Genomic DNA, 15686 nt, shown 5'->3' on the forward strand with positions numbered 1-15686 from the left:
TTTCTTTCCCTTTAGATTCGGTTCAGGAATCGACTGTCCAAACCCAACTGGCTCCCATTCCCATCGCTCGACTTTCAAATCAATTCCTGCTGGCAATGACTTGTTCACATATTGCACCCACTCCTTGACTGATTCGGGGTGAGCATCAAACACTTGCACCATGCGGTAGTACTGCTTTCGTTCAAAGATCTCTTTGGTCTTGGCATGCACAAATGGCCCTTTGTTTGTAAACCATCGCTGGGTATAGGTCTTCATATGTATGGTTTCTGACACCGACATGTTCATGGATTTGGCTGTATATCTCGAAAAATATGCCATAAAGTCCAAATGGTCGGGCATGTATCCTGAAAGCACTATATTGCATACCAACTGGCCATATGGACGAGGTGGTTCCGGTAGTTCCAAGATGTGTGGAGTTTCTTTAACTAGAGCGTTTAAAATAACATTCAAAAGTCCATCAGATTCTGTCATAAACTCAATGACAAACTGATCGGTTGGTTAGAAACGACATTATACATACATTCTAGAGTATGCCATGAATAGTAGTCTTCGGGAGTTCTACCTCGATCTGCAGTGCTGGATTGGTGTCTATTCTGTGCAACCATCATTCGACCAACTGCTGCAATATGTGTTGATGATAGTCTTGCAGATGAACGAGTAAATGATTTAGCTGCCATCATGCCTAATTGAGAAATTGTCTATAAAATAGTGGTTAATAGGAATCGCTAATACTAGCTACACAACTACAACTTACTGTCATCATCGCTTCCAATCCAAGAATTAATGTCAATCATCAATTCTTGGATTTGATGATTGTCCAGCCAATCAACGCTTAGATTGAAATAGCCAATCAAACACTCTTGTCTGTCCATCACTGCAATAAACTCGAATTTTTATTTTGCAAAAAAATATTCAAATCCATCAATTGCAGGCTTCCAAGTCATATGGATATCAGTGGTATATTCAGTAAAGTCAGAGGCCATGCGTCTTCTGGACTGGAAAATCAACGCCAGGTATAATCATGTTTTTTATATTCCATATATTCCAATGTATATCCGATTGCTTATTTGGATTTAATGTCTTTTAGGTTGCTGTTCTCCTTGCTGCTATCGAACAAACAATCCAAGAACAAAATGAACCACTAGTTCCACTTGCCTACTTTGGTGCTTTGGTAATCAATTTGAATCTACCGGTTCAAGTTTATATTCCAGACTAATTTTTGGAAAATCTTTATTTGAATTAGATGACAGTGGTGGATCAGCAACAAAAGTCATTGGATAGCATTGATGGAGATAGCGATTCGGCTCATATTTTAACTGCTTCTATGTATTTGCTTGCCATGGTTTTTCCCAAGTAGGTGACTGATCATTAGCATACCAACGTTGCTCAGTATCAAACTAATACTTGGTCAATATTTAGAATTCCCACCAATGTACTTCGCTTAAAATTCTCTCAAATTGCTGATGCTCTTGTTGGATTATTGGAGTCTCAGGATGATCAAGCACCACTTGTTCGCTCTGTATGTATATTTCTCCATAATTCAAAACGCTGGTATATTTTGAACCCAATCATCTAACTACTGACCAATATATAATTCTAGACGATTGCGTGTCTTGAATATTTGCTCTGTGCACAGGATAATACTATGTGGACTTCAAACGATACTTGCAAACGCATCTTTGAAAACTTGTTGTTTTTGACAATCGACGCTCGACCCAAAGTTCGACGTGTTGCAGCAGATGTGGTGCGTAAACTGATTCAATCAGTCCATTCACCAGCCATGTACCATCCTGCTACTTGTCGTACAATTGAATTCTGCACTCAGCTGTTGGCTGAATTCCTTGAATCATCCACAGGATTCGGGTCCTCAAAGGCTGCCACTGAGCGATCTGAGGCAGAGGAAAAAGTCTTGTCTGCATTTATGTTTCTAAAATCAGCCGTTCCGGTATTTGCTTCTCAGGCAAATGCAGACAAAGTCTATCAAAAATTAGATAAACTGTGCGTTGCTTTATTGGCTATTCCTGCCAAATCGTCAAGCGTCGGAAACATTGTGCTCACTCAGTGGGTGTTTCAAATATTTGATGCACTTCTAGGAGGCATTTCTGAAGAATCAGACGGCGAGATGAGCAAATCTCATACTACACTAGGTCTGCCTCTTTTAATCATGGTCGTAAAACGTTTATTGGAACTTTCTCCTTATGAGAATGATGCAGCACTGACACCTGCATGGCTCAATATAATTGCTGATGGATTTCAATGTTTGTCTGATACTGTATGTGATTACGAACTAAATGCTGATAAAAACACGGATCCTGTCTTGATCGAATTCTGCTCTTTGGAATATCCCGAGCTTGTCTCAACTTTGTTCAATCGCATCTTTTCATCTATGCTTGGTGGATCTGCAGTTAAACCTGCTATTTTGCAACGCGCTACAATTCTTTTGTCTGTGCTGATCAACCAGGCTATAAGCAATTCAATGATCGACAAGGCAGTGCAAGGAGAAAAAGATGGCAGCCTTTTGATTATTTTGAACACTCTCAACTCGTCTCTTTCCAATATTCATTTTCGTGACCAATGGGGATACATTTTACTTATTGCTGCGTCAATGCTGGAACGTGTAGGTCGATCGTATCCACAACTCACGGCCCCCACACTGACCGCCATGTTTGCTTTTCGTGACGATCGTGCCTATATAGATAGCTTTCCATACAAGGAAGAACTGAATCGTGCAATTTATGCTGGTATTCAATCTCTTGGTATGGGCACGTTTGCCTCGTTCATTCCACTCAATATTGAAAACGAATTTCCAGATCAACCTCGTCGCCCATATCTTCTTTCTTCGTTCCATGAAGCTATGCAGTCACCACTTTCTTTTTCAAAATGGGATCCAACACAAATCATGAGTGCGCATACTATCGAATACTTTTTGTTGCACTTGTTTCCTCTTGCTGTACGCATGCTTGAAAAGGCTGGAAGTTTGTGGACAGAGAGCCGTCAGCTGGAAGCCAAGCTGCACGAAACTCTTGGAATTCAAATTTTTGAGTTACTTCCACTTATATGTGGTCTGATAGTACCAGACATTGAAACATACTTTGGAAAGCTTGCATCTCATCTGGGAAAATTATTGCAAGAAGATCCAGAGGTTTCATTTCCCAACTTACCTTCCAAGCATGATTTTCGACCGATTGTATGCGAAAGCTTGCAGAATTTGATTTCGACATTTACCGAATTAGCCAAAACTTTTGTTCCCTCCGATATGGTTGATCCTGACGAGGATGCTACTGTGGACTCAACGTTCAACGCAGAGACTCACGCCAAAGCCACGGCGGTTATCAAAAAAATAACGGTGTACAGCAGCAGATTCCTCAGCACTCTGTGCAACAACTATACTTCCATTCATCCCAATGCGATGGCAGCAGGAAAAGCAAAAGGGCAGGCACTTCAAGTTTTCCATGAACGATCAATTCAGCAATATGAAAAAACCATACGCTCCTTTTTATTAATTGCCGATAAAAAAACTATCCAAGAGTACTTTATGAATATAGTAAAACTATTACTCGAAAAGCAAACCGAGCTGCAAATGCTTGAATCAAATGGACCAAACGTTAATATTGAGCAGTTGCGTATGTATGCTATTTTGGATCTTATGATGCTTATGATTCCATTTTTACCCAGTGATGAGCAAAACCAGGAAGATTCGCCGTTGCAGATTGTATTCAAGGTACTTATTGGACAGCTCAAAGACACTGACTCTACTGTACAGAAAAAAACATACAACGCTCTGTATTTGGTGTTGCAAGCTATTCCACCGTCTGCCACCCAGCAACGAGAACTTTTTACGCAACTTTTCGACGATTCCGTAATCTCCAACGTCACATCGGGAACCAGACGATCGCGTACAAGAGTCATTCAGTACTTGTGTGAAACTATTGTAGAAAAACGCATGCTGTTGGAAGTGATCCCCGAGTCTTTGCCCGAAGTGATCCTTGCTACAAAGGAAGTAAGCGAAAAAAGTCGTAATGCTGCTTATTCCTGTCTTGTTTCCTTTGGACAACAGATGCTGCAGCAGTCGGGTGATGAGAGTACATCTAGTTTTGATACGCTTGGATCATCCTTCCGCAAAGAACTTGATAGCGGAGTAGTCGATTCTGATAATGAAGATATGGATGCTACAGATCGTGACATTCAACATCAAGCAACCGTGTCACTAAAGGAGTATTTTTTGATGGTGGTAGCCGGTCTAGCTGCTACAACTTCACATATGCAAAGTGCAGCAATTGCCTCGCTGGGTCGTCTTTTGTTTGAATTTTCAGAAGTTGTTCCTCAGTCTCTTGCATCCGATCTTGTCAAGACTGTTTTGATTGCCATGCAGTCGAAAAACAAAGAAGTGCTCAAATCGGCACTTGGGTTTATCAAGGTTGCTGTTGTGTGTCTCCCACAGGAGATGCTTGAGGATGATTTGGAGGAGATCTGTGTAGGAATTCTAGAGCACTCTAAGGATCACAAGTCTCATTTCAGAGCCAAAGTTCGACATATTTTTGAACGACTGATTCGAAAATTCAGCTTTGAAGCGATAGAAGGATTTGTTCCAGAAAGCGACAAGAAGCTTGTGAATAATATCCGTAAGCGACGAGAGCGACTTAAAAAACAAAAGGCTGAAGCGGGAAGCGGTCAGCGCGGTGACGCTGCTGATATAGATGCTTCCCATGAACCCAATGGTGGTAAAAAAGACATTGTCCTGGCCAAAAGCAAAGGATTTGATCATGTTGTTAACGGGAGTGATAGCGAGCTTGGAACCGATTCTGAGGATGATGAAGCGTATATTCCACAGCAGTATCGCGACGAAACCCGACATATCAAGAGTTCTGGCACACTGATTAAAGAAACAAACGAAGACGACATTGTCGACTTTCTTGATCGTAATGTAGTGAGAAAAGTTTCAGCTGCACCCCTTCGAAAAGGTGGAAGAAATGGACTGAATGCTCAAACTTCTGGAAAGGCAAGCTCTCATGAATTCAAAACCAACGCATCTGGACGATTGATTTTGAACGAGGAGGAAAGCGAGGATGAGGGTGCAAATGTGAACGCCGAGGCACGACAAGATTATTATAAGCAGTCGTTAGAAAGCGAAACTGCCTTTGTGCGTACCCAGGATGGCCGAATCAAGTTTGTGAACAAACGCAAGCATGATGATGATGACGATACTGCTACTTCAGGTGCTGCAACGCATGGTCAAGGTGCAACCAAAAACGTGGGATCGCGATGGAGTGGTGGACGCAATATGCGCAACAAAAAGAAAAACACTATTGATCCAAATGCTATAAACCACATGTTGGGCAGACAATACAAGGCCAAGCACGCACAAGGAGATGTTAAAAAGGAAGGACACGCAGATCCTCATGCCTACATTCCTCTAAGCGGACACGTTGTTGGTAACATGCGCAAGTCGACTAAGTTGGATGATTCGTTCAAGGGTATTTTGAAAGCAGCGCAAAAGGGAACCAATTATGGAGAATCGAAAAGAAAACAACAAAATGGAGAGAATGGGGGCAAAATATTTAGCCGTAGCAAGGCAAACAAGAGGCATAAATGAATCCAATAATTGAAAGTTTAATTTATACTTGTAAATCTTGAGTGTATGAATATGTGAATATACTCGACAGATGTTTTGTAAGCTTGGTTCAGATCTGATTGTATAAATGAGTTGCGACTGTGAATTTCAAAAAGTTTAATATTGTCTGAATTCAAGTTAACCCAACAGAATTATGTCGGAAACCTCCAAACACTTTACTGTCGATGCTATCCCCGACCTTACTGGAAAGGTTGTTATGGTAACAGGAGGAAACACTGGAATTGGCTATGAAATGTGTTTAGAGCTGGCTCGCAAAGGAGCACAGGTTGTCATGGCATCTCGCTCAGCGGATCGAGCTGCAGCTGCCATTGCTCGTATTAAGCAACAACTCCCCCAGGCATCTATCGAGTTTATGCATCTTCAACTTTCAGATCTTCACCAGGTCCAAAAGGCATCTTCAGAGTATATTGCATCAGGAAAGCCGTTAAATATTCTGATCAACAATGCTGGTATCATGGCTTCGCCATTTAAGCTCAGTATGGATGGGATTGAAGAACAGTTTGCAACCAATCACGTTGGACATTTTCTGCTGACCACGGCGCTTTTGCCTGTGTTGCTAAAGAGTCATGACGATAAGGATATGCCGAGGATTGTCAATGTGTCGTCGAATTACCATAACAAGGCACCTTTACCCCAAGGTATTCGATTTGACAAGATTAATGATCCAGGCGATCAGGACATTTGGCAACGATATGGCCAGAGCAAACTAAGCAACATTCTATTTTCCAACGCACTGAACAAGCGATATGGTGATCGTATTTATATCAACAGTGTTCACCCAGGTAGTTAATTGATAGCAATTGCTTTGTATTCGTGTAATTGAGAGGTTCAAATGATTTACTATGAAGGCTTGTGTTGATGATATGATTGTGAGTATATAGGATTTGTCAAGACAGAACTGACACGAGGACCAACTGCTAGTTATGGCGCATGGTTTACACCTTTGATGTGGGTTGCAAAAGCGATTGGGGCTATTTCATCTCAGCAGGGAGCACTTACTCCTCTTTATGCAGCCACATCACCAGATATTGTCAAAAACAACGCCAAAAACAGATACTTTGTGCCAATTGCGATTGATTCTCCAGAGGGACTGACAGATCTTGCCAAGAGTGATGATCTTGCAGAACAATTATGGAAATTTACGGATAAGCTTGTCAAACAGAAACTCGGTCTTTGAAGCTGTCTTTTGTGATGCATGTACATTTTGGCTCAATCTATAGACAAGTCTTGGTTTGAAACAATGTGTCAGCTTTATTTTCTTATTTTGAATAAAAGCATGATTTATTCATATTCAATACTGATGCAAGTAGACGGTTTAACAGATAATCCAGAGTACGGCAGCTTCAAACTTGAATTAGAATGTATAGACTTATTCACGTAAAATGAAATACTTGCATTTGTCTTGTTTTGGGTTATACTAAATGATGGTTTTAAACACAAACTACTTTATTTTGGCACAACCACACTTTACACTACCCAATTCATTTTGATCCAGACAGTTGTATTCCAACTGTTTTCAATACAACTCTACTTTTTGTATCTTAAAATTTTGGTTTTAATTCAAGATTGCAGGAATGTAACTGTGCATGCCAATCACCAGAAAACTAAACAGTTCATGACACAATTCAATACACTGACCAATTATTTCATGGAATTGGCAGTTGACTATACATGTCCGCATTCAATATTTCATTTTACGTGAATGGAATTGTAAATTCTTTTCGTTTACAAATAATTTGATATTGCAAATCATGTCAATCCTGCGGGCGATTGCCAGAAAAACCAGTGTCTGTGGACTATCTGCTGCTAACACTGTGGGTCGATCTTTTTATGCCACTCCTTCTTTTACTTCTGCTACTATTAGATGTCTGTCAACCACTTCTCCCAAGGCCATGAGCATACCGACCAATTTCCCAGGCGCAGTGACATCGCTTTATACGGAAAAGCTCGACTTTATCAAGGAGTATGAAACCATTCCCACTTACAGAGTTATGGACATTCATGGTGCGGTCATTGATGAGGCACATGATCCAAAGGTTTGTTTCGTTAGTGTTGGGATGAATCTCTGTCGAGAGCACTTTAAAATCTGGTTTCATCAGACTTGTTATGAACTGTCACTTGATATCCGATTTATTATTACGGGTTGCAGATCTGCACTTGTATGCATTTGCCAATATCTTTAGAGCAAGCCTCGATTCATTAATGGTATACTCTTTTATATTTTGCATTGGATGCCTCTAACTATTTTGTTTTTAAACTGGATTGGATCATGATTGATACAAATATGAATTCAGCTCGACAGCGAAACTCTGCGCAAGATGTACACCTGCATGTTGACTCTCAACTCCATGGATGGTATCATGTATGAAGCTCAACGTCAGGGCCGTGTGTCGTTCTACATGACCAATTATGGAGAAGAAGCAACCCATATGGGAAGTGCTGCCGCTCTTACAAACGATGACGTTGTATATGGGTACGATTGAACCCAATTACTCGAGTTTATTTTTGCTTAGATCCAAACTGTTAATCCTATTTTAACTCATTCTTTGTACATTGTTTGGATGCACTCGGCAACAGCCAGTACCGTGAAGCGGGTGTTCTTCTTTATCGAGGATTCACTCTGGATGAATTTATGAACCAATGCTATGCAAACGAACTTGATTATGGCAAGGGCCGTCAAATGCCTGTTCATTATGGTACACCCAAATACAATTTTCAAACCATCTCGTCACCACTTGGCACCCAGCTTCCTCATGCTGCCGGATCGGCGTATGCACTTAAACTAGCGGGTAAAAAGGCGTGTGCCATTTGTTATTTTGGCGAAGGTGCAGCTTCTGAAGGTGATTTTCATGCTGCTCTGAACATGGCTGCCACGACCGAATCTCCTGTTATTTATTTGTGTAGAAACAACGGATATGCCATTTCTACTCCTGCCAAGGAGCAATATCGTGGTGATGGTATTGCGAGTCGTGGCCATGGATATGGTATGGCTACTATCCGCGTGGATGGCAATGATATCTTGGCTGTCTATAATGCTGTCAAGGAAGCTCGTCGTATGGCAATTGAAGAAGAGCGCCCCGTGTTGATTGAGGCCATGACGTATCGGTAAGCTATAAAACCAATGTATTCTGTCGATAATATGTCAATTGAACTGTACGATTGAAAATAACTTTTGCTGTCTGATTTGCACATGTAGTGTGGGACACCACAGTACTTCTGATGATTCGTCAGCATACCGATCTAAACAGGAAGTGGCTGAATGGCAGCAAAACCACAGTCCAATGGTTCGATTCCGAAAGTATCTTGAAGCGCGATCACTCTGGAGCGAAGAAGAGGAACAAGCATTTAAAAAGGATATACGAACCAAGATTCTAAAGTCCTTTGCAGCAGCAGAGAAAGTGCGCAAGCCTCCTATTGAGGATCTGTTTACAGATGTGTATGATGAGATGCCACCTAATCTGATTGAGCAAAAGGCAGAACTGGACCGAATCATGAAAAAGTATCCCGAGTTTTATGACCAAAACCCACACGCACCTTCTCGCCAGTAAACAAGACTGATTAAAGGATCTTCAATAAAGCAGCGATTGTAAGTGAAATAAAATGAATAAGAGTCGGCCAGTCATGGCAATCCGGTTTCAAAGCAGAGATTTTCTTTAGAAATTCGTCGGTTTGAAAACTACAAGAATTTTCTTTCCAAGTTGCACAACTTTGTATTCGCCATTCAACGTCCTAGTCACTACTCTGATATTCATTACTTACTATTGCCATGTCACTCAACTTTGGTCCTCAATGGTACGGTATCGCTGTTTTCTACAGAGTCTTGCCTTTTATTCTTTTGTGCATCAGCATGCATGCATGCTGAGGTCGACCTGGTTGACAGTCAAATGAGAAAACCGATAGATATGCTCTTGAGATATTCAATTCATTTTTATTTGTGGGCAAGAATACACCAGCTTGAGTGTGACTGAAGGATGTGTCAATATGGCATGGTTGAAGGTTTTGTGAGTTTTTTGGTGGTTGGGGTTAGAGCAGCGCAAGTCCTTTGAAGACATGGAAGTTGGCTCAATTATTACTGTTTGCATATGACTGTGTGTGGTATCAAATGACTGAGTTGTCCTGCGTGAGTCGAGTTTGAATGCTCAGCTCTTATCCTGGTCTTTGTAGATCGCTTCCAGCTCATTAATTTGCACTTTTGTGCCAGGTTGCCTTGTGTACTCCGACTGCTTTTTTAATATTGTTTGATGCTAACCACAATTCACTCTTTAACTCACTTCGGTTCTCTACTGGACTGGAACTTGTCCATGAACTGATCGCGCTCGTTGCTTTGTTGGCTATCTGGGGAATCTGCCGCCAATATATTCAACCATTAACAGGATGAGAAAGATTCCTGCTTCGTCACCAGACCAGCAGTCAAGCTTGCAGCTGCAGCCTCTTCCGCAACAGCAGCAAGAGCACTCTACAAAGGATCGTCATGAGAGCCAGCAACAACACAAAGGTCAACAGAATCATCCTGGCGGATCAGGTGCTGCTTTTAACTCAAAAGCTTCTGCTGCTCCTATCAAATCTGCCTGGGCGACTGGACGTCCAAATCTCACTGGTAGTCCTCCAACGCATCCATCCAATACTTCTGCTTCAGTAGCATTGGGCCATACTCGACAGCAGAGTTTGGATACACACAAGAGCTCTCCTTCAAAACAATCTCACGCTCATCACATGGTAGACGCACCCAAATCTGCTGTATCAAAAGCTATTTCTTCTGATCCTACCGCAATTAGAGACTCTGTATTAACTAGTCACACAAAACATCTTGGTTTTGGAAAGGATCCGCGAGATGCTGTTACAGCTGAGCGCACAGAGCCCAATGTAGCTGCTTCTTTACAATCTAATGCCAATTCCAATCAGACGTCCAACCCATTTAGTTTCAGTCGTGATGTCATTCTTGGGCTTTTTCGAGATCTAAATATGCTAAAGCCTGCTGATTTTGACGAAACACTTGGCTGTTTTGTAAAAGAGGGACGGGATCCTTTAGCCAATGTACCTCTTTCAGAACATGAGAAAAAGGTAGATGAGCTGTGCTTTAATAACAAGGGTTTTGTTTTTGCACTGTATGCTACGCTAATGATACTGTCCTATTGAAATTTGTAGCTACTTAGTATGTCATCCATCAACAGCGAAGCTCCTATGCGTAGACCCAACTCTTCGTACCGTCAAGATACGCTAAAAAATACTCGCAACGGTGGTATGGGCCAAGACATGCGCGGTGGTCGACGTGGCATGATGATAGGAGGCGAACGTAATTTTGCTGATCGTGTTCGCGCAAGAGATCCTATGGCTAACTCTGCAATGGGAATGGGTTTGTCTGAGGCCCAACACCCAGATGAGCTATGGGATACACCCACCTCTCTTGGTTCTTTTGCCTCGGGTGTATTTGGTGGTTTAGATAAACGTGGCATGGATAATAATGCAAATCATATTCATGGCAACGATTTGCATAACGACAAATTTATGATGGATGATGAAATGGCCAAACTTGCTTTTGAAGAAGAACGTTTGCGCCAGATGCATTTTTCACAGCGTCCTAATTCGCCACTCCGTATGGGTAGTCGCTCCAAATTTGATGACGGTCATTTTGGTCTATCAAATGCTTCTCATTCAGGCATGCTCTTGGATCCGTCTGATGCACTCAATCAGCAGCATCGCCGCAACAGTCCGTCTGGTAATTTTGATTTTGAAGGCATGCGTGATATTGGATCTACTACATCACCTGCTTTGATGCGTCGCAGTCATTCTGGCATGTCATCAGCCGCTGCTTCCAATCTTCATCATACTGGACCAATGCCTTCACAGATGTTCAACGAGGCGCCGGCATTTATGCCTGGTTCACTTGCTATGCCTGGCTTTCAGTTTGTTCCGCCGCAGTGGGTTTACAAAGATCCTTCAGGTGTTTTGCGCGGTCCTTTTACCTCGGAGCAGATGCATAATTGGTATAAAGATGGCTATTTTCCCGAAAACTTGCCCATCAAATGTGTCGAGGATCCCTTATACATTGCTCTATCCCAATTTGTCGAGCGATATGGTCAACAGGCACCTTTCCTTGAATCACTTATGGAACAGGAACAGCTGGAAAAAATGTTTTTTCTACGTCAAATGCAACAGCGTCGTTGGCAAGTTTCTGGAATGCCCGGTGCATCTGCTCTTGGTCTTGGGGAACTTGCTGGAGGAAATCCTGGAGAGTTGCGAATGCAACCTCCGCCACATACTCAACTTGCTGATGGTGGACAGCATGATATCAACAGTCTTGCTCACTATATTTCGGTTCAAATGGATGTGTTGGATGATGCTGCAATTCTACATCTCCCCGCTTTAGCTTCTATTCCAATTCAACAGCGCATTGTATTGATTACTGAGATGCGTCATGCAAAAGCTGGACAGCAGTATCAAATGATGATGCAGCAGCAGCGTCAACAGGAATTAGCTCAACAACAGCAATCGATTGGAGCTGGCCGGAATGCTTTGAATACCGATGCTGGGCTCATAAATTCTTCAGGAAACACCATGCTGCGCGATGGTAGATCCGACTCTTCTTCACCAAAATCCCTTGATGATAAGGCTGGTGCTCTTAAATCTCCAAAAGAACATTCTGCTTCCCCATCTGTTTCCAGTTTCTTGGAAGTGAACAAAGCCGGAGATTTTCAAATTGAGACTGAAGTTTTATCCGATCCTGTATCTACTCCCAAGTCCCCAGAGCATCTTCATACTGATGTAAAACCTGTAGAAAGTAAACAGTCTAGTCCATCTCGTCGTCAGAGCAAACCTAAAGAAAGCGCAGCCGTTCATTTTAACAAAAACACGGTTGAGCCTGCTATTAAAGAGGAAACTGCTTGGACATCTGCACCTGCTGTTTCCAAAAAATCAGAAAAACGCAAAAAGAGTAATGCTGACATGATTGAACAAACAGTTGAGGCTGCTGTCGAGTCTCCCACTGAACAAGCTCCTATAAAGGAAAAGTCTGTAAGTTTTGTCTAATTTTTGATTTATTATTTAAATATGTCGGACTCAATTTTGTTATAATGTTGAATGCTTTTGTAACTAGGCTCCGTGGGCTGCTTGTACTGAATCACAGGAATCAGTGCCTGGAAAAACCAAACTATCTCTCAAACAGATCCAAGAGGCTGAGCAACGTGAATTTGAGGAGCGCGAAAGGCGTCGAGTAAAGGACGCTCAGCTGCAGATCCAACAGATGGTTCTGCAAGAACAGCAAGCTGCTGCAACGGGTGTTCCTGCACAATCTACTTGGGCCAACAATTCATCTCCGTGGAAAGTCAATGCTGCCACCAAGACCACTGCTCCAAAAGCTGGTCCTGTTGCTCACAGAAAATCGCTTGCTGAGATTATGAAAGACGAATCTAAACGCAAGACTGCTGAGGTTTTGCGACAGGCCGAAATGGTGGCTACGACTGATAAGCGTTATGCCGATTCTGCAGCGACTGGTGTATCTAGTCTTCATACTACCGGCGCCAGCTGGGGCAGCAGTGGTAGCAAAGTACCTGCTGTTGTTGCAACTGGTCCTGTTCTCAAGCCTGTCATGGTTCCTGCTCAGACCTCATCCCATATAAGCCACATTAGCACCACCAGTGCTGACGGTGGTGCCTGGAATGTTGTCGGAAAACAGACCTCTGCACCTTCTACGGGATCTCGACCTACACTGCAATCTCCCAGTTCTACTCTAGCCAGTGCCCGAGTCTCTCAGACACCTTCGCAAGCCACTAATGGATCAGCAGCTCTTGTTCAATGGTGTCGCGTTGCTCTCCGTGGAGTTCAAAGAACTTCGACCACAGTCAACGTGGATGAATTTATTACCATGTTGAATTCTATTAACGTCAAGGAATCAGCCACCATCACCATGATATGTGACGACACACTTGGTGGAAGCACAGCCATTGATCCACGCAAGTTTGCTGACGAGTATATTCGCCGCAGGCAAGCCGAGGCTTCAGGCACCCATTGGAGCGCTCAGTCTTCTGCCGAGAGTGATCGCCATCCCAACCTTACTATTCTCCAACCCGTTGCCGCTGAATCTGAGTGGAGCACCGTTCCTGTTGGAAAGGGTGAATTTGTTACTGGAGACTCGCTTGATTCATTTGCAGACAAGAACAAATTTGTCATCAAATCCAATAAGAAGAAGAACAAGAAATAGCTGGTCACTTTGTACTGAATGATTGAATCACTTGGTTTAATAAATTGCGTTTAGACTTTTGCCTAAAATATTCTAGTGAAATTATGTGAGCTTGTGGTATATGGTATCTAAATTCAATATTATCAGATGCAGCCAAAAGTGCATACATGAGTATCAAGTGGCACATGTGTTGGAGTTTATTTGTAACCACTTGGAATTCTTGTATTACAAATGATACTCATGGCAATTATAGTCTCTAGCACTGCGATTTGCGACTTTTATTTTTCAGTTTCAAAACAAACTTTTAACTCGAATAATTATTGCTGTGGGGTATCTACCTGCTTGCAATGTTGTGCTAGTTTATGTCAAGTAGTATTTTTGTGACTTGAAATGGAATGCGTTCGAGTCAAACATTGCAGTTTCGTTCACCTGGCCAAGCTTTGGTATAAGATGGCAATTGATGATGAGTTTCTGATAGTTTCTGTGTCTTTGCAAAGTGGTGTTGGGCGAATGCGTATGTTCGGCTGCGCCGTTTTGGGACCTCCCATCGCGACACAAAGCCTCTAAAAGCTTATTAAAAGGAGCTTTCAAAAACTATTTATTGGTAATCGCAAGAAGCTTGAATTGTCATTACCAAAGTTCTTTTACATTAGACTCGAACCACTTTTAATATTTTCTAGTTGTTCATTATGAAGTTTACTACTTTTGCTGTTGGTTCTTTGTTGGTCATTTCCTCTAGTGCTGCTGTTATACCAAGTGCTTACCGGGATCATGGCATTGCTCGACTTGAACGTCGTGCAGGGGAAGAACCAGATGACGGTTCACTATCAAGAAACTCGGGCCATCGTAATGCAATTAAAAAAAAGCCAGTTCCAGCTCCAGGTTCAGGTTCAGGCTCAGGCTCAGGCTCAGGCTCAGCTCCAGGCTCAGGTCCAGTTCCAGCTCCAGGTTCAGTTCCAGGCGATGTGGTAATGACCGACAAAGACTGGGAGAATCGCAAACGTCGAAATCCTAATCGAAATCCTGGAGTTTTACCTCCTAAAAGTGATGTGGTATATGCTGATATCGATCATGGAAACCCACCTCGTGATCGAAAACCTAGACCTTCAGCTCCTAAAGGCGGTAATGAAGTAATATATGCCGATATTAATCATAGTCCAAATTCAAATCCTAAAAACGGAAACAAGCCTATAAGAATGAACTCTGATTCGGGTAGCGACTTTGAAGATATTAGACAAGTACGAAAGGATATAGAAGACTTGAAGGCTAAGCAAAATGGCCCACAACCGCCAGGCTCATCAGATCGATCGAACCCACCCGCTCTGCCGCCGAGAAACAACCCAGGCCCATCCAATTCACCAACGAGACCGTCAGACACACCCATTCCGGCACCGAGAAAAAAGCCAATCTTGCAACCTCCATCAGATCAATCAGGCACACCCGCTCTGCCGCCAAAGATGGGGAAAAAGCCAATCTTGCAACCTCCATCAGATCAATCAGGCCCACCTTCTTTGCCGCCAAAAGTAGGGAAAAAACCAATCTTGCAACCTCCATCAGATCAATCAAATCCACCTTCTTTGCCGCCAAAAGTAGGGAAAAGGCCAGGCCCATCAGGTTCATCAGGTTCATCAAGTCCACCCGTTCCTCCAAGACAATCGGCTCATCAAGAACCACCAGTTCCGCCAAAACGAGTCGAGTCATTAGATCCGACACCTCCCCCAAAGAAGCCGAGTCCAAAATTACCCAAGAAATCGAGCCCAAAGCCGCCAAACAAGACAGGTCCGAAACCTCTAAATTTGAAAAAGTGGTGATCACCATAAAAGTGAGTCACCAAGTACTTGCAGTAAGTATATTCTACAGATCTACCAATTTTGCCAG

The 15686-nt window shown here is 42.6% G+C and overlaps 6 protein-coding genes across 6 annotated transcripts; 5 read left to right on the top strand and 1 right to left on the bottom strand.

The window, feature by feature from the left end:
- Positions 1-72: 72 nt before the first annotated feature.
- Positions 73-387, bottom strand: BATDEDRAFT_6158 (mitochondrial 37S ribosomal protein RSM10; the record flags this gene model as incomplete). The annotated part of the gene is made up of 1 exon (XM_006674864.1): positions 73-387. A coding segment is annotated over one exon (315 nt), but the record flags the coding sequence as incomplete, so codon positions are not given.
- Positions 388-944: 557 nt separating this feature from the next.
- BATDEDRAFT_84823 (mRNA-binding protein RRP12) lies at positions 945-5612 on the top strand (the record flags this gene model as incomplete). The annotated part of the gene is made up of 5 exons (XM_006675982.1): positions 945-1013; positions 1088-1171; positions 1244-1353; positions 1420-1519; positions 1601-5612. 5 exons carry the CDS (start codon positions 945-947, stop codon positions 5591-5593), a joined length of 4356 nt encoding a protein of 1451 aa, XP_006676045.1. The 3' UTR covers positions 5594-5612.
- A 153-nt stretch (positions 5613-5765) lies between these two features.
- Positions 5766-6925, top strand: BATDEDRAFT_34095 (uncharacterized protein; the record flags this gene model as incomplete). Its single annotated transcript, XM_006675686.1, has 2 exons — positions 5766-6414; positions 6514-6925. The coding sequence occupies 2 exons, from the start codon at positions 5766-5768 to the stop codon at positions 6807-6809; spliced, it is 945 nt and encodes a 314-aa protein (XP_006675749.1). The 3' UTR covers positions 6810-6925.
- A 599-nt stretch (positions 6926-7524) lies between these two features.
- BATDEDRAFT_9167 (uncharacterized protein) lies at positions 7525-9180 on the top strand (the record flags this gene model as incomplete). The annotated part of the gene is made up of 4 exons (XM_006675026.1): positions 7525-7668; positions 7927-8105; positions 8210-8737; positions 8829-9180. The coding sequence occupies 4 exons, from the start codon at positions 7525-7527 to the stop codon at positions 9178-9180; spliced, it is 1203 nt and encodes a 400-aa protein (XP_006675089.1).
- A 3587-nt stretch (positions 9181-12767) lies between these two features.
- BATDEDRAFT_36451 (uncharacterized protein) lies at positions 12768-13892 on the top strand. Its single transcript, XM_006675810.1, has one exon. The coding sequence runs from the start codon at positions 12873-12875 to the stop codon at positions 13827-13829; it is 957 nt and encodes a 318-aa protein (XP_006675873.1). The 5' UTR covers positions 12768-12872; the 3' UTR covers positions 13830-13892.
- A 605-nt stretch (positions 13893-14497) lies between these two features.
- On the top strand, positions 14498-15619 carry BATDEDRAFT_21840 (uncharacterized protein; the record flags this gene model as incomplete). The annotated part of the gene is made up of 1 exon (XM_006675330.1): positions 14498-15619. The coding sequence occupies one exon, from the start codon at positions 14498-14500 to the stop codon at positions 15617-15619; it is 1122 nt and encodes a 373-aa protein (XP_006675393.1).
- Positions 15620-15686: the final 67 nt, after the last annotated feature.

This window comes from Batrachochytrium dendrobatidis (assembly GCF_000203795.2).
Source record: "Batrachochytrium dendrobatidis JAM81 unplaced genomic scaffold BATDEscaffold_1, whole genome shotgun sequence".
Lineage (NCBI taxonomy): Eukaryota > Fungi > Chytridiomycota > Chytridiomycetes > Rhizophydiales > Batrachochytrium > Batrachochytrium dendrobatidis.